This window comes from Clytia hemisphaerica, unplaced genomic scaffold, assembly GCF_902728285.1.
Source record: "Clytia hemisphaerica strain Z4C2 unplaced genomic scaffold, Clytia hemisphaerica genome assembly, whole genome shotgun sequence".
Lineage (NCBI taxonomy): Eukaryota > Metazoa > Cnidaria > Hydrozoa > Leptothecata > Clytiidae > Clytia > Clytia hemisphaerica.
Genome location: NW_027103418.1, coordinates 330,512 through 348,318, shown reverse-complemented (window position 1 = coordinate 348,318; position 17,807 = coordinate 330,512). Strand labels below are relative to the sequence as shown.

At 36.9% G+C, this 17,807-nt stretch overlaps 2 protein-coding genes across 2 annotated transcripts; both read right to left on the bottom strand.

Annotated features, from left to right (window-relative positions):
- Positions 1-4: 4 nt before the first annotated feature.
- LOC136797758 (uncharacterized) lies at positions 5-3,894 on the bottom strand (the record flags this gene model as incomplete). The annotated part of the gene is made up of 3 exons (XM_067054349.1): positions 3,733-3,894; positions 3,063-3,246; positions 5-2,145 (listed from the first exon to the last, which is right to left on the bottom strand). Coding segments are annotated over exons 1-3 (2,349 nt in total), but the record flags the coding sequence as incomplete, so codon positions are not given.
- A 357-nt stretch (positions 3,895-4,251) lies between these two features.
- Positions 4,252-16,017, bottom strand: LOC136797769 (uncharacterized). Its single transcript, XM_067054359.1, has 4 exons — positions 15,826-16,017; positions 7,820-9,336; positions 6,483-6,636; positions 4,252-5,395 (listed from the first exon to the last, which is right to left on the bottom strand). Exons 1-4 carry the CDS (start codon positions 15,980-15,982, stop codon positions 5,109-5,111), a joined length of 2,115 nt encoding a protein of 704 aa, XP_066910460.1. The 5' UTR covers positions 15,983-16,017; the 3' UTR covers positions 4,252-5,108.
- Between the last annotated feature and the right edge of the window lie 1,790 nt (positions 16,018-17,807).

The following is a 17,807-nucleotide window of genomic DNA, read 5'->3' as shown; positions in this document are numbered from 1 at the left end:
TTACTGTAGATCGTATATTCAATTTATCATCGATTGTAAAGTTTGTATGATAGATACGATCGTAACACATATTTGTAATTTCGTACGTCCGAAAAACATTCGATTTCTCACGTTTCATCAACAATAAACATTTAGAATCTAAAAATGCAGATTCCGTGGTCACACCGAAACTAGCAATCGATAACTGTCTTGAGACATCACGACCAGGGTTTTGGGCGCCCAAACTCTCTTTGCGACAAACACATAACTGAATATCAACTGCGTGATCACAGCATTTAGAAAAATGTTGATAAATACTGACACGACGCCATTTTACGATTTCGATTGTAAAAGAGATTTTACGAATGCGAACTACAATTTCGAAAATTTCTTCACCGCGATATTTATGAACTAAAACGTCCATAACGAAATACCTGTAGTCCTTCAGTACTTCCTTCTCACGTATCTTATTAAACCTACTCCCAATCAACCGCTCACAATTTTGATAACCGTTCTTCGTGCCAGCGGAGAGTAACGACCGCGTCATGAGTTCATTCAGGTAACCAATAACGTATTCAGCTAACCAATGGAAAGGTTCAGATTGTGTTCGAATTTTCGTGCCACCGTTACACAAACAATTCATAAAAGAGTACATAGGGACATGGCCACAAAAACGGTTATTTGGTAAAAGTCTAAGCAATCCGCCAGCAGATTTCGAATACAGAGTTTTCAAAGCATGATGCAAATCTAGATGACTTGATAAAATCTTTTGGTTAATTTCCAAAGCTTTTAAACGTTCAACCCCAAGAAAATCCTGAACTTTCCGTGGAACGATCAAAAACATTGCAGCATGACCTATTTCTAGGCGTCCTGCTAAATGTTGTTGAGCATATTTCGTCGTTTTAGGTCCGTGGTCGGATAAAATGATCGTCCATGTGTTTTCCAACGCGTTCATTTTACGAACATAGTCTGCTAGCAGGTAATCCATCTGGGCGACACGTTTTCCTGTCGACTCGTGCGCTGTATTCAAATGAGTGTACATGAAAACAGGTTTCGAAGTTGAACGAAAAGGACTAGATTCAATCTCTCGAAAGTATTCAAATGTCAAGTTCAAATAATAGGATGGCAATAGATAACCGTTATAGCATACTTTTGGTGGATTGTTAAATTGATTTGTTTTCCCATATTGTTGAAAAGCTTCACAAGAGAGATGACTAACTCCTAAGCTATCGATCGGTAACTGGTCTATTTTTTCACGGATCGATTTCCAGTTTTGAGAAACATTTTCCATATGTTTGTTGTTTGTGACTAGAGAACCCCAAACGTCGAACCAACAGCTATCTTCTTGTAAGATATTTTGATAACCAAGATTACGAAAATATCCGGTAAGGTTCTCAAGATGATAGTCTAGTTCCTCGTCGTTTGCGTCGATGTCTACTTTGCCACTAAATAAAGCACGTACATTTGGGAACGTTCTAGGTGCTATACTTTGAAAGAACTCGAAATCGTATATTTTGCTCTCTTTGGTTACCTTAATTTCACGTATAGCCTCGGCAGTAGCTGGTAGCTTTCGATAAAAATGTTGTCTAGAGACAGAGTCTAATAGCAGGATATTTATATTGATTTTGTTGTCATGGTCTGGAGGCTTGGGTCCCACTTTTCGTTTCAATAGTCTCGGAGGAAAAACAACAGCTTGTTTGATGAAGTTCGGATCACTGAAGCAAGCTAACAAACAAAAATTCACTTTCGATTTGTGAACGTTATATATACTCCAAATCGCTTTTTCCAGCTTACTTTTTGCTTTATAATTATCTGCCGTGGAAAACTTGATGAATCCGGTCTCTCGTTGAAAGAAACCGATTCGGATTGTACCTCCATTGCATGGTTTGACGTCACAAATGACTCGATATCGGTCATTTTCTTTTTTGAAACGGCATAAATCAGCAATGGTTTGGTAGTTGTTGAAAGGCCGACAGGTGGAGAACATCGGGGAAGTCTTTTTAGTGACACCATACTGATATTCAGCATGTAAGCACTCCTCCTCTGTTGGGATTATAGAACGACATTTGGTTGTTTGAGATGATGAGATGTTTGGACGAGGTTGGTTCACATCCAAGGAATTGAAAGCACATTTTGAGATCGTTTGTATATTGTCTTCTTGGACCTCTGTAAGAGAAATTGGAAATTGGAAATAAAGGACACGTAAGAATACTTTTCATTGCATCTAAGTATAGAGACAAAAGTCACAGCTCACCCTAATAATTCAAAACTTGTTGTACTAAAGTAAATTTCTTTTCGTCATGCAGTCGACTCTCTCTAATTCGATCTTCAAGGGATCGATAATTCTCTTCGAATTAGAGAAACATTCGAATTACAGAGACTTTTTTTATACTAATTTCCAGCTGAGGGGACCGATGTTTCAGTTCGAACTTTAGAAAGATTTGAATAGTAGAGGTTCTTATTAGAGATAACTAAGAAAGTTTAAAAGTGTATTAGTTTTAAGTCTGCTGTCGACTCGTACTGTAGATCATACCTGGGGCCGGGGGGCACTCGATTTTGAAAACGACCGTACGTTCGGCCAAAAATCAGGTCTTTAAAATCGGACCCTTACAGTGCAGGAAAAACTTGGCTAAAAACCGACCCTTATAGTGCAATTTTTCGAAATTTTTTGCCCTTTTCAGGGCAGATTTTTTTTAATTTCTCAAATTTTACCTCAAGATCTGGTATTTTCTCAAATTTTACACGCTTACAGTGCACTTTTCCCACTTGTTCACAAATCAACCCTTACAGTGCACTTTCGAAAGTCCAAAAAACCTACCCTTAAGGGCCGCACGTCCGGTAGGTCACTTACCTGGAGTACCCCGCCCCTCCGGGAGATCATACAAAACATGGTACGTAGTGTTCAGTTTTGATATCTGCGCAATGGATTGTGTTCCAATCCAAAATTGTGTTCCAATTCAAAACACTTTTAAGCAGGGTGTTAAGGATGCATGGTGGTAAGACCCTCTACTTTCATTGATGAAAACTGATTCCAGTTCAAAACAACGAATAGCTACTAAGTCTGCCATTATTGTTATCCTTACCGTTTTCGCCTTCATCTGCATGTTCTGCCGATTGCAGTTCGGTTGATCCACCATCAACATGTCCAGCTAGTTGATTGGTTACTTTGATTTGTCTTCGAAAGAGATGTTGAAAAGAGGGTTCTTTCCATACACCAAACAAAATGCTTGTTATCACCAAAAATATCAATGTCTTGAAAAGAAATCCCTGTAGGAAAAATGAAATCTTTATTGAGAATAGAATATGAACAGCTAACGAATTTTGAATTCACGTGGTGAGAGTAATGCTTTTTCACTCCTTATTCTACTGAAATTTCGCCCTTAAAGGTTTTATTTTCACATAAGTGTTCCCGTTTCATACCAGACACGTATTTCATATCAGAACAGTGTCTGCCTATTGTTATATTGTGCTGATATGAGCAAAATATGTTTTTCTTTTCCTCTTTCTGACCAATCTTGCTCAACATCCGTGTCAATTCAATATCAAAAAGCTTGTAAATTAAAATCGAGGAGTAAGCAAACTATATCACTCTTATTTAAAAACAAAACCTTTAAAGTTTCAAATCATTTGACTAGGTCAAAATATTAGCATTTGAATGGCGTAGAAAAATTTTATTGAGTTACTCGAGTACCAGATATTTTTCCACTCAAATTCCTAAAAACCATAATAAAAAGACGATAAAAGCAAACTTACGATGCCCTTGCGGCTAAAAAGCATTCTTCATACACCCACCAACAACAGCATATTTCAACCATATTGAAAGTTCACCATCAAAATATTGAAACATCTGTTCTTTCATTTTGTTTTGTTTGTTTCGTTTGTTGTTGTCAAAATGAAAAAGAAAAGAAACAAAAAGATCAAACATTTTACTAACTTAAAATAGAAGTGCAGAAGATGTGCTGGAAAGCTTTGTTGAAAGTTTTTCTGTTTCAGTCGCGTCGTACTGTACGAATCACGTTTTCTTAGAAAAACAAAATATATCAGAACATAAGGCTTCGATGGCAAAAATATTAAGAACAAGTTAAGAACATTTTAAGGCTTTGGGACTCTAGAATACCCAGTTTCTTAGGAAAATGGACAAAAATGCTCAAAAAATGGTAAAAATAATAACATGTTAAGAACATTTTTAGGCTTAAAACTAAATAAGTTAAGAACATCCGAAGGCTTCAAACATTTTGGATGTTCCTATAAAAAAACGTGTACTTCACGATATGATTTATCTAACATCTCAATAATTATTTCTACGATAGTGAATAAACATGAATATTATAGCCACCAACTTATCTCAAATTCGACGTATCTCATACTTCAGAACCCCTGCCACAAAAGAAATGGTCTTCTAAATTTCATCATAGAATCTACATGTTATATTTACATTAGGTACATAGTTTGCACCCCCCCCTTTTTAATAGGGGGGGATGCCAACTTTCTGGAGGGCCTTTGTAGGGGGGGTCCCGAGATCTGCCGAAAAAACTAGGGGGGATGGGAATGTAGGGGGGGATCAAATAAAAAAGGGGGGGACCTGAAGAACTTTCAACAGAACACACACATTTTAGATTAGATTTTAAAATGATCAAGATTAATGAAAAACGCTAGTTATATTCTGTCATTGTTGGCTCGTGACTATAATACTTCATACTCTTTCTTGTTGATAATTTTGCTGGTAGGTGGGAAAGCGAGTTTCCTTCGAAACGGATATTCTGTAAAAAAAAGGGGGGGGATAAGATTTCATTACAAAAGGGGGGGATGGGTATATAGGGGGGATGAAATAAACCTAGGGGGGTTCATACCCCTCTGCAAACTATGAGGTAATAAAGCTAAGAGAATCTTCACAACAGGCGATAAGTTAAAATATTAAATCTGTGTAAGCATGGTTTCCACCAGTGCGACAGAGCTCTATCGTACGATGTATGAGCATCTGAGATCTAGAAAACAAGCGTCCACGCGTGCTGTTGACCAAACAAATAGGAAATGACCAAACAGAGCTGGCATAGCGTTTTAGCAGGTCGTACAAAGTGCCGAACAACGAATGACGGTTTTCTAAGGATCACCCGGAAATACCGACAGTTTTAAGTTGTTTGATATGCGAGTTCCATGGTAACAGGGATTAAATTATTAGCATCATTCGTCGCATCGGGCGCCACGATCATTGGAATAACGTTCGTCTGTGTCATCGTTTGATCGGCTATATCGTACTCTAATGAAAAGGTTGGTTGAGGTTGCTGCGTTTGAGCAACCTGTTGTTGCGGTTGTTCTGGTTGAGGCTGGGGCGTTGCTTCTATTGTGGTGATTGTGGCGGGAGGCGGTACTGATGGGCGTACGAATTTGGCGGATTTTGATTTACGCCCTTTTTTAGCTGTAAGTGAAGGAGGAATACAATATTAAGTGATGTAAAATTGTCAAGGACCAATTGTTATTAAAAGCAGCTGAGGTGAAGGAGAGAAGAGTAAAGGGGACAATTTTCAGTCAAAAGGAATACAAATGGTAAACTCTATAAGTAGCATCTGTACACGTTTTTTTTAAGAAACACACATAGTGTCCTTCAGGGTCTCTCCCCCCCCATGCCTAGAATGAAAATTTTCCATTCCCCCCCCCCTCATTTTTTCCCACCCTGCCTCCAAAAATTTCTCTGCCCCCCCCCCCCTCAAGCAAAAAATTAAAAAGCTGTAATTTGATGAACTTAACGCTTATTGTTTTCCCTAAGGTAGTTCTAATTCAAGAAGAAATGGAAAGGATGGTTGTTTTTAAACCATAATATTAATAAAACTAAGCATTATGCTATATCATCTCATAAAACCAGATGTTTTTCAATTTTGAATTGATTTTGGTGAGTTCCCCCCCATGCCTAGAATGAAAATTTTCCATTCCCCCCCCCCTCGTTTTTCCCCACCCTGGCTTCAAAAAAATTTCTTTCCCCCCTATACGTCCTTTTGACCTCAAAACCCATTCCCCCCTGAATCCAGGGGGGGGGGAGGACACTATGACACACTTTTAAGAAACAAGATGCTCAGAATATCTAAAAACTAAGAAACATCTAAGAAACATGTTGCGGCTGAGAATGAGAAATTAACATTTTTTAATTCGGTTTTTTTTAAGAACCTTCCGGTAAAGGCAGAAAGTCCCAGAAAAATACTTACATGACAGTTAGAAATACTTGAGAAAGTCAGAAAATCAATATAGAAGATAGGAAAGTACCGTAGATTAGTCTATTATCGACATGCTCCCTTTAAGCTTGACAAAGTTTAGAAACATATAAGAAACATTTAAGGCTCAAAAGGCCGATTTCTTAAGAAACATTGAGGCTGCTTGGTAAACCTAGCTTCTTAAAAAAAAACGTGTATCTACCAGCGAATTTGGTTATAAAGCAGAAGCCAAACTAAGTGCATAGGAGCACTTTCCGTCAAAAGGAATGGAAATTAGCAAACAGGTTGAATCTAGCTTACATTTAGGAGCACTTTCCGGGAAAAGCGGTAATCCAACAGCCAACATAACAGCCATGATGTGTGAACAACGTTGTGAGAATGAACATGAACACGACTCACGTGGAAACAAACGAACTGCTTGTAAACCCCCTGATGGTGATTTCACCATGAAAGCCTGTTTGGTAAAGAAAGGTTGCATTGATATGTAATGTCGTAAAAAGTTGTTGTTGCCAGTAAACATCTTACTAAACTAAATCACATAAATTGCAGTTAAGGTAGAGAATCTATTAACATGTTTCCCTACCATCCTACCAAGAAAAAGTCTTGTGTTTCAAACATAGTTTTTTGCGATGAAAGTCTGTGACCCAACACTACAAATTACAGAAATTGCAGTTTCATTTAAGCAGGGGGGGGGGTGAAGCAGTTAGTACAAGACATCATGCGTACTAACTGCTTTCTCGGAAGAAGTTAGTAACACCACCACCTTGGTACACTTAGTACAGTTAGTACTAACTGAATTTAGCCTTGAAAAAGGCTTTTGACCTTCATAAATTCAATAAAATCAAATAAAATAAAATTTAATATCTTAAAAATGATTCAATTTTCCATAGCTTTCAATAGGAAAAAACAACATTTTCGAAAATCAAATTTCTATTGCAACCAGCAAATTGTTTTTAAGATTTAAAAAAAAAAATTCGAAAATTTGAAAAAAAATCTACTTCCCAAAAATTTTTTTTGGTAAAATATGGTCTTTTTTTTTAATTTTCTCACAAAATCCTATTTTTTACACAGTTAGTACCAAAATTTGGCAAATTTTTAGCAGGGGACCACCCTTTTTTGCAGTTAGTACATCTGAGTACTAAGTGATTTTATCCAATTCATATGGCACACCACCACGGTACTAACCGGCATGTACTAACTGCTTGTACTAACTGCTTCACCCCCCCCTGATTTAAGGACTACACAGTGTTCAAGTTTATTGATTCAAGTACCCTTAGGTTCCAAATAAACGCCCCCCGCTTGTTAATTTTTCGAAAGTTTCCCAACCCCTGGACCTTATTAGGACCCCCCCCCCCGTTGATTAATTTTTAAGATTATTTTCAGCTGTCAAAGAGAAGGCCCTTATTTTGCTCTAAATAGTCTGATTTTAGCCTTATTTTGGGGTTTTCAGAAGTACAATTTCCAACCCCCGGCAATTAGGTCCCACCCGTTTATTAAAATCTCGAAAATTTTTCCGACCCCCCCCCCTGTTTATTTGAAATCTAAGAGTAAGGGAAGCAAGATGAGCGAGTTTGGATTGACGAAAATCATTTGCGACATTCTGCAAATGAAAGAAAATTAAAAGAAATCATTCCAACCTGTAACTGATGGCAATGTATGATGTTGTCCATTTCAACAATACGTTGTGCTTGGATGACACTGCCAACTTCTCCTTCTTCTTGTAGTTCTTCAAACACCAAAGAGATACCACGAACTTTCAAAATATTCACAATCTCTTGTGGTTCGTACAATTTATTCGGTAGGATCAATTCATCGGGTTCACGCCGTAAGAAATTCAACTCAGGGCTTAATTTATACCTTCCCAAACCACAGAAGCCTTTCATAATGTTGGTCGATAAATACAGTTGAAGATGATATAGGGAAGGGATAAGTATGTCTAAAGTGACTTCTTTCAGTTCTTGTAAATGTCGGACTACAATTTGGAGATCTAAATTTCGTGCACCAATAACTCCCATCTGTGGATGGTACAACTTGTAACGTTCTAGAAGCCAGCGACCAAGTCTTTTACGAATAATTTCCAGTAGATAATCGTTGAAATAGTTGATAAACCCTTCATCCCATTGCCGTTTTAATTTCTCTAGGTTTTGTAGAAAGTCATCATAGGAAGGACTGTTTAATAATACACGCATGTCTTCCGCTCGATCGGTAATAATTTTAACGTTTTGGCTGTTTTTACGAAGCCATGAACGAGCCGTCATAAGAACCAACTCCCAATCATAAACTTGCATGAAATTCGGGAAAACCATATTTAAAGGAGTAGCAAAATTATTTTCTTGACTCGTTACGACAGCTGTTTCCAATTGGTCAAGCATCGGAACATTCTCTGAGACAGTTCGTAAGAGGCGTTCATACAGGGCGTATTCATCAGTACTCTCAGTGATCAAAAAGTGTAATGGAATCACCGGGCGATCCGAAAACGCTGCATGTACAAAATTAAAAGTGGTGACATAAAATTTTCCAACTTTGAATGTCTCATGAAAGGAAAACACAAGGGGTCCAGCGTTTAACTTTAGCAAATTTTCAACCTCTAATGCTAAATCATTCAAACCACAGATGAGTGCAAAATCTGGATATGTTCTGACATAGTGAAAGAAACCTGGCAATTCTGTTCCAAGACTGTATAACGTAGCCATGTCCTCAGCTGACGGTCTTTGTTTCTCGTTAGCTTTTTTCAGATTACGTCGAATGTTTCGAACTTGTATCTTATTTCTCGGTGTTAAGACAGGATTTAGACCATCCAGTCCATCTAACGAATGCTCATGTAAAACACGGTTGGGTGTACCATTTGGTGATTTTGCTTTATAGCTGATATGCTTTCTGACAGATGGCGCTGTAGCATAGTATGGTTCACTGGATTTCTTCGTGTTACCATGGGGATGGTCAATCATAACACTCTCATCACCAATGTAATGCACCAGCACTGGTTTCGGACATCGTTGTTCACCGATCAAGGTGTAAACATGTCGTTGAAATTTGCTGGTTTTACCATCAGGGTTTTTACCAATGAAGAAAAGCTTTTTGACCAATGGATCTCGTTTGGGAATATCTTTGGATCCATAGTTCAACCATCGGTATTGATCACATTTCCAATTTTCTGTAAAGTGTAAAAGAAATTGTTAAATTAACAAGACTTAAATGACGGTTAAGATCAACCATCTTCCTATTTTACACTATTAGTTTTTGAAAATGTTAGCTTCATTAAAAAGCTCTGGGTTAATTTTTCATGAATCCCTTTTTAGAAGTTTTGCAGCACATTTTTTTGCTTGTGAGTCAAGTAAACGATATAGCCTTTTCGCAGCATTAATCTTTAATATGCATTTCGACGGGACGTTAGTGTGACTAACTGACAATCAAAGTACTCAATTAAGTTACTGTAATCGGTTATTGAGTCTTCGAACTGTCGGTATTGAGTCTTCGAAGCTGTCCGAAGCGCAATATCTCATTTATCACATCTAGGTTTATCTTCCATACTTTATCTATGTTCTATTTGTTCTAACACCATCTAGCTCACATTGTGATCGATACTGGTGCAACATCATGTCTCATCTCAAGGTCTTTGATCAAGCGATCCGGTATCGTTATTCAACCAACTAGACACTCAGCACGTTCTGTAGATAAAAGTACCTTAAAAATGCATGGAGAAGTCAAAATACAACTTAACTTTGGCAGCATACCATTACCTGTTACCGCATTAGTGGTCGATACCATCAACTGTGATTTACTAGCTGGCGTACCATTCTGTAAAGAGAATGGACATTCAAGTTCATTAAGAAAAAGAAAATGATAACTATCTTATCTTCCAACTTGGCATATGGCACTAAACCAAATAGACCATCAGACATATTCAGAGTTGAATTGTTTATTCTTCGAAGTGTTAAAAGCCATGTTGTTCTTCCTGGAGAATATCTCGAGTTTAGCAGTGCAGCACCAATGCCATTTTCGAATCAGCATGCTTGGCATGCAACCCAACAAGACTGCCCTTTGCCCAATTGCAAAATGGGACACGCCCAACAAGGAAGACGAGACACATTCAAGACGTTCGAAAGTACCTACATATCGCCACAATTTCCAACAGTAACCTACTCGTTGTCAAGAAGAATGATCCATATGTCCACCAGCAGTGACAGGTTATTGTGGTACCTTCTGCCATCCTACCAGGGCTTGTCACCGCCCTTCACATTCAACTGAATCATCCCAACCGCACACAGCTTCAAAAAGTTTTTGATCGGCTCTTCTACGCAATCAATAGTACTTCAGCAATCGATTCTGTTGCGTCCAACTACCATACATGTCAATCGTTAATGAAGCTGCCTAATGAAGTCTTCAAGCAGAACTCGACACCCCTTCCACAACACCCCTAAAAGATGTTCTTTACTGATGTCCTACGTCACACGAAGCAAAAGCTATTGTTTCCTGCAACGTTTTCTCGAGCTACACCACTGTTTTCATTCCTGATGAAAAAGCCAACAGTCTTTGCTCCGGAGTCATCTCTACAACGAACCATCTCCGAACTTCCACTGCTATCATTTGTGTCGATGCAGCTCTTGGCCTAACTCTCTTGGCTGATCAAACACAGCTGTGCCCTATTCTGCCAATGTAAAGATATTTTTATCCTTTCAGTGTTTTTTATCATAGACTCTATCTATAACAACATCTTGCACTTTATTCTTTTGTCTTTAAATCTAAAAATCGATACCTTAGGAAATTTTACAAAATTTTATTTCAATATTTCTTCCGATTTCGGATTTTTAAAAAGGAAATAAAAAAACTAGCTATTCCATTTTTAAGGGTATTGACAAACTTTTTTCTTATACCCCTCTTGGCAGTATAGACCTAACTCTTAATACAAAAATTATGCATATGAAATGCATATTTGGACTTTGTACCCTATGCTGCATGCAAGCACTTAAGCTAAAGGCGTTAAGTCCCGCAATGAGCAGGACAAAAATCAGTTTTTTGAAGTTTGCAAAAAAATGCCACATAAGAAGATCTTTCAAATTCAGTATGTGAATAGAGCAGTAAAAAATACAACTTTTCTATTTTTACCTTTTTTTGCAAAAGTTCTAGAAATGAAAATAAAAGTATAATGATGATTGAATACTATCCACTGATGATCCGAGGCGCCATCGTAAAGCTAGAATCGCTTTGCGTACTCTTCGCTTGAGAAAATGATCGACAGATTAAATTTTTCACCTGCTCAGGAGTTTGGGGGCGTTCTGTGAGCGGTCTGCGAGCGTTCTCGGCTCAATCCTCGGACCGTGTTAAAAATGGTAGACTCAGCTGTGAAAGATCATTTTGATGGAAGTTGTTGGAATGTTTAAGGTGGTCGTTAACACTTCTGAGATAGGCTCATCTTTTTTGGGTCGATTTTTCAATTTTTGGTTTAAATTAAAGTTTGAACCTTACTAAACAATATCCCGAAGTTTTATTTGATATAAAGAAGAGGAAAGTGGAAAAATTTAGGTCTTTAGACACCTACCTGAGCAGATCTTGCGGTCCGCCCTAAACGCCCACCCCGCCGCCCGTTACGAAAACCGCAATATTCCCTCTTCTGGTCCTTGGAGCGACTCTAAATTTTTACCGTCGCTACTTAGAGCCACAAAGAACATTTCTGGAAAATTTTACACCGGTACTGTTAATAGTTCCGGATTTATGACAACCAAAACAAACCCGCCATCTTGAATCTTGTCAAATTTCAAGTGTGGTTTTTTGGTAAAGGGAATAACTGTTTCATGGCGTATTTTCTTGTAGTAAGTGATGGTTTAATGCTTCCATTTTATATAAAGAGCTTCTCTAAACTCCAAGGAACATTTTTACTTGATAATCTTTCTAATTTCCTCCCCATTGGGATCAAATTTCAGCGCCACAAATGTGTGACAGGTACGTGAAACGTTTCTTCTGTTTTCTCTCTCTTTTTAAGTTATTTAATTGATAATTTACTTTTAAAAACGTCCATAATATATTCTTGGAACTATCCATACACCTTTAGTTGGGTTTTGATAGTGATATAGTTGATTTTGGTGCATTTCGAGGTTTTCGCAAAAGTGAAAGTGAAAGTGCTCTTTACTAGACTTGAGCGCAGCTTGTATTTCAAGTAACGGGGATGGAAATTTGCTTTTCTACAATAAAATGTGTTACTTTAACCAATGAAAAGGTTAGGGAATACTTTTCAATCACTTTTCACCAACTTTTAGCTTTTTCGCAGGCAAAAGTAAGGTTTTTTGCATGTTTGCGGTAAATCTCAGGGTTCCAGGCGAAGCCATGAATTTGCTGACACATGCAAAAAAAATGGCTTTACTTTCTTTCTTACATTAAAAATTGGATTAGTGCATCAAGTTCAACTGAAATATGTCAAAAATCCCATATTAAAAGCTTTTTTTTCCTCTTTTTACAGCAATAAATAGTTTTAAGGCCAGTTTACGCAAAACAGCGAAACCGGGGTTTTTTGATCTCTTGGCGGAAATATCTCAGGATTGGATGGTCCGATTGGCATGAAATCTTCAACACAGCTTCCCCTCATGGAAAGGTGTGATCTGAGTGAAACAGTTTTTTAAAAAAATGTTTTGTTGATTTTATAATTATAAAAAACAGTTTTTTGGGTTTTTACCCCCTGATTTTATTTTTTTCAAATTTTTTTTTTCACTCAGATCACAGAAGGTCACTAGGGTAACATAACTCCCAAATATCAAAAGCTAACTCCTTCTGGTTGCTGAGATTTTTCTGCCAAGAGATTTTTGAATCTATTTTTAGAAGTGACGTCATGACCCCCGTCTATGATATTTTTATTTATTTTTTCTATTTTTAGAACAACATAATAATGAAGTACCATCTTACAAAATTTCAACAATATATCATTTATACATTTTGAGATATTTCAATTTGAATATTTTTTGACATTTTCAAAAAGTTTGTTAACGACCACCTTAAAAGACTCTTGACAGAAAATCTTTTGTTTTATTGTCAATGATGACAGTGTTGTTATTAATTTTTGTTAGATCTGATATATTGGTGTTTGTAAGTGCACTTTATAGTTTTGATTCCCATTGAAGAATCATATTCTGGTTTTCATGTTATTAGATGCTGTTTTAGAGTTTAAGAGCTAGCCTGCTTGAAAATTTCCAATATATCAATCATCATACCCTGGAAATTGAGTTACGAGTCCCCTGGGAAGTAAAATTTTATGGTTTTTTCAATGAATTCCTGGTCCTGTACTTGTAAAAGCTCCAGCTTGTCCCAACCGATGGGATAGATGAGGCCCCCCCAGCGGCACCCCTAATCACAGCATCACGCAAAAAAATTCTCCATCACGCATCACGAAAATCGCTAAAATTTGTCATCACGCAAAAAATAGCGAAAAATAGCCCAAATCACGCCTCAAATTTTTGCCCTATCATGCATCATGCCAAAATCTTGATCACGCCATCACGCCAAAAAAAAATCTCTAATCTCTAATCACGCAAGAAAAAAGTCCCAATCACGTCATCCACGCAAACCGCTGGGGGTGCCTCATGGGATAGATATAGGATGGCCCACTAGAATGGCCGGTGGGCGGCCGCCAATACGCCCTCGGAATATAAATAAAAAAATTGGCGGCAAGGTATAAATCGATTTAATTGAACCAATCGAACTTCATCGATCTTAATCGAACTGATCGAACCTCAATCGTATTCATCGAACTGCAATCAAACTATAATCGTATAATCGAACCGTCATCGAACTTTACGAAAGTTTTCCCGGTTCGATAGGTGTTTGATTGGATTCGGTAATCGAACAGCTATCGTTCGATATGGTTCGATAATCGAACAGTTCCATTGACACCGCCTAGGTATAACTAGCCTAGTTTCTAATCCTGATATAGGAGTTTAAGCTTAGACTGTCAGTAGACCCTCATGTTCACCTAGACCAGGCGTAGTTAATCGATATAATCGATAATCTTGAGTAATCGATAAATAATCGATAATTAATCGGTGGATTAGATATCGATTAACTGATAGAATCGATAGGTAATCAGACCTTCAAAAAATCTTGAGTATCGATCAGCGATCGATTATTTCCAAGCTATTGATTACTTATTGATCACATATCGACTACATACAACCTATCGATTACTTATCAATCATGTATCGATTGTTAACAATCATCGATTACTTATCGTTCGTGCATTGATAACTTATCAATTATTTACTTATCTTCGATCACGTATCGTTATCGATTATATATCGATCGTGACCGACTATTGACTACATTACCAGCCCTTTATACGCCGACCCTTATTCCACCAACGAGCCCAAAAATAACGCTAATAAGGTCCGACGTAAAAAGGGCCAAGATAAGGTATCTAATGAAGTAAAGAAAATTTCTGGAATTCGCCAAATCTCATACCAATTGTATTACTTTGAATAAACGCCCGCATTTCGAATAATAATGCTCTTCCAAAAAGGCAAACCATTCAATAACGCCCCTTCTTTAAATAAAACGGTAATTTTGTTGTTTTTTTTAACTTTTTTTTGTTCAGCCTTTCAGAGGGTTTGAGAATGCTTCAGCCGAAATTTACTGTATGCTTATAAAAAAAATGAGTGTAGTAGCTTTTCTAGGCCCTATGCTACCAGGGGATTGGAATCAATTCAAAAGTACATCCCAATCGAGATCAGCGAAAAATGTTGCTTTTAATTTCGCGAAAATGGCAAAAATTCGAGAAATCGAGAAATTTAATCTCGCGAAGGCGAAAGTTAATCCAATTAAAGTACCACTCCCTAAAATCTGATAAATAATCGATCACGAATCGATAGTTGATCGATTAACTATTTGATCGATGATTAATCAATTTTTGATCGATATGTAATCGATCAAAAGCTGTGATCGATAGCCGATCGATTTTTAATTGATACTTAATTTAATCAAAGTATAATCGATCTATAATCGATAAACAATCGATGACAAAATTGATCGATAAATAATCGAGCTTTGAAAAAATCTTCAGTATCGATTACCTATCGATTCTATCGGTTAATCGATATCTAATCCATCGATTACTTATCGATTATTAATCGATTGATTACTCAAGATAGACCTTTTTTCAAAGAGGCCACCCTGTTGAATAATTATGTAGTCCAGCAGAAAAACAATGATAAAACCATGCATAATTATTACAATATGCATGATACAGTAATTATGCATGGCTCTATCATTGTTTTTATGGCTGGACTACATAATTATTCAACAGGACGTCCTCTTTGAAAAAAGGTCTATTATCGATTATATCGATTAACTACGCCTGGCCTAGAGCTTAAAGGAAAAAGTTATCAATTGAAAAGAGTGGTGAGTGTCTGCATTATGTCTAACATTAAAAAAGGAATATCCCTTGTAAAAGATCTTAAGCTACTGTACAATTCAAATTTAGGAGAATAAAATGAAGATAATTACAGAACGTTGATGAAGAGCAGAACCATACATGGATTCTTATCCCAAAACACATGGTCAGTTTCGTTTTTGAAATCATTCCGAGAAGTGGAGCTTTGGGTCTTCGAAATGTTTTATGCATTCGGGTGAATCGAAAAATAAGGACTGGAAATTGGAAATTTACCTTGCTCTTCTTCAAAAGCTGGAACGAAAAGATAAACTTCACTTGCTTTTGGCTTGATAGGTGGGACATTTACATTATTATATTGATCAAGATTCTCCAACAGTCGAATAACATCTCCAATATCAAGTTGTTTTTCTGAAATCATACAAGCAGACATGATCTTTGAAGGTCGATCAAAGCGAAAAACAAAATGGCGGACCAGGCCAGCAAAGATTCGAAAAGAATGCAGACTCATTTTTATCACGTGATCATAACAAAGAGACGCGCGCGCAAAAATTACTTGGCGTCGGCGTGTAAAAAAGAACCACCCATTTTGTGGAGGGGGCGGTAATACAAGCATATAACGTTTATAAGCATATGCAGGCTCAGATTTTGGTACCTAAACAATGGCTCTATTGAAACAATGGCTCTATTGTTTGAGAACAATAGGATGCTAAGCATAATGCGAGCCTGATGTAGGGGCAGACACTTGCTTATAAAAAAAACATGTAGCAACTTTATTAACTGATGTGTTCTATTTTTACCTCAGAACAACGACTTATTGTTCGGAGAAAATTTTAGCTATATCTGTGCCTTTGGGTGAAAAAACATTATCATTCTAGTAATGATTTGATCTTTCGAAAATAGTCTCTCATGGGATCGATTTTCGAACTTTAAGGTACCCCCCCCGCCCCCTTAGGTCTGCACTCCATACTATTAGAGGGGAAACGAGCGATGGTCAGTAGGGGAAAAATTCGACTTAAAAATATCTTGAGGAAAATTTTTAGTGTGGCCGAAATGAAAACAGCAATTTCATTATTCCCACAGATAGAAAATCCCGACCCGAATCACTGTGAACGAGAATCACTAAATTTATTTCTATGTAATTTCAATTGGCTGAAAGGGGATAAATTTGTTAATAAGTGGTTTATTCTCGATAAATATAATTATTCGCGTCAAATACACAATACAATGGTAATACTTTTTACAACAAAATGATATAGTTAGGTTCAGAATCATCCGTGTAATGAAGGTCGAAGAGACGACGTTTACGTCTCGCGTCACGGAGATTATTGAACAAATTTGTAGACTCGTTGACGGACGGTGAATCCCTTCTATTAGAAGATTTGTCATCAAAGTTATGTTTTATATAAAACACGGTTTCCCGAGTCAGTTGAGATAACATTCTTTCTTCCCAATGTTGACGTAATGTTTCTGAATGATGATGACATGTTTGATTATGGTTGTCAGTTGGAAGTTTGAGGTCCGGAGGATAGATACGTGCTGGACGGAATGGTGTCATGCATGTTAGATGCCGGCCTCGATTCTTACCACGTCTATCGAGTAATGCTTGATCTTTGTTTTGTCTGGCTTGCTGCTTCTTAGCTTCATCCTTCATGTTTGTTGTTATGAAATAAAGAAAACTAGAGGACAAATATCGATTCAGCTAAGTACTCTAAATCTCACATCAAATAATCATAAAAAAAGTATTTTATTAATTTTCATCATTAAAAACAAAGCAACGAAATGAAAAATGAAAGAATATAGCATTATGGGCTCAGTTTTCAAGTGAGGAAAAGGAACCAATACAATACAAAGAAGAAAATTTCATAAAAAACCCACACTAAATTTGATGAATAATTAAGAAAGATGAGCGATTTAGATTTTCACCATTATCCTTTCTACTAATCTTTTCTCACGAAAATGAATACGAGCTTACATCAATAAGCCCTACTAATAAATAAAAAAATTCGAAAAAAATTCTTCAAAAACAATACTATTACTTATTATAACACAAAAATTATCATTCCCTCATTTGATGCTTAACCCTAAAGCTAAGTTTTTAATATGTGCCCAACAAAACGAAAAATCGAGAAATCGCACGATTCGATAGGCTTTAAAATGATTGAAATTCAAAAACTGATTTAGCACATGGTAAATACATCAGCTGGTAAATAGATTTGAAGATGAAAAGTCAAAACTAGAAGTCTAAACGAGTACCC

What these genes read in the sequence shown, in the direction of transcription:
- LOC136797769 (XM_067054359.1), bottom strand. Translation starts at nt 15,982, where the DNA reads ATGTCTGCTTGTATGATTTCAGAAAAACAACTTGATATTGGAGATGTT. An exon ending in AGCTTTTGAAGAAGAGCAAG is followed by an intron (nt 9,337 to 15,825) that starts GTAAATTTCCAA and finishes TACACTTTACAG; the next exon opens with AAAATTGGAAATGTGATCAA. An exon ending in CCCGGAAAGTGCTCCTAAAT is followed by an intron (nt 5,396 to 6,482) that starts GTAAGCTAGATT and finishes CTTCACTTACAG; the next exon opens with CTAAAAAAGGGCGTAAATCA.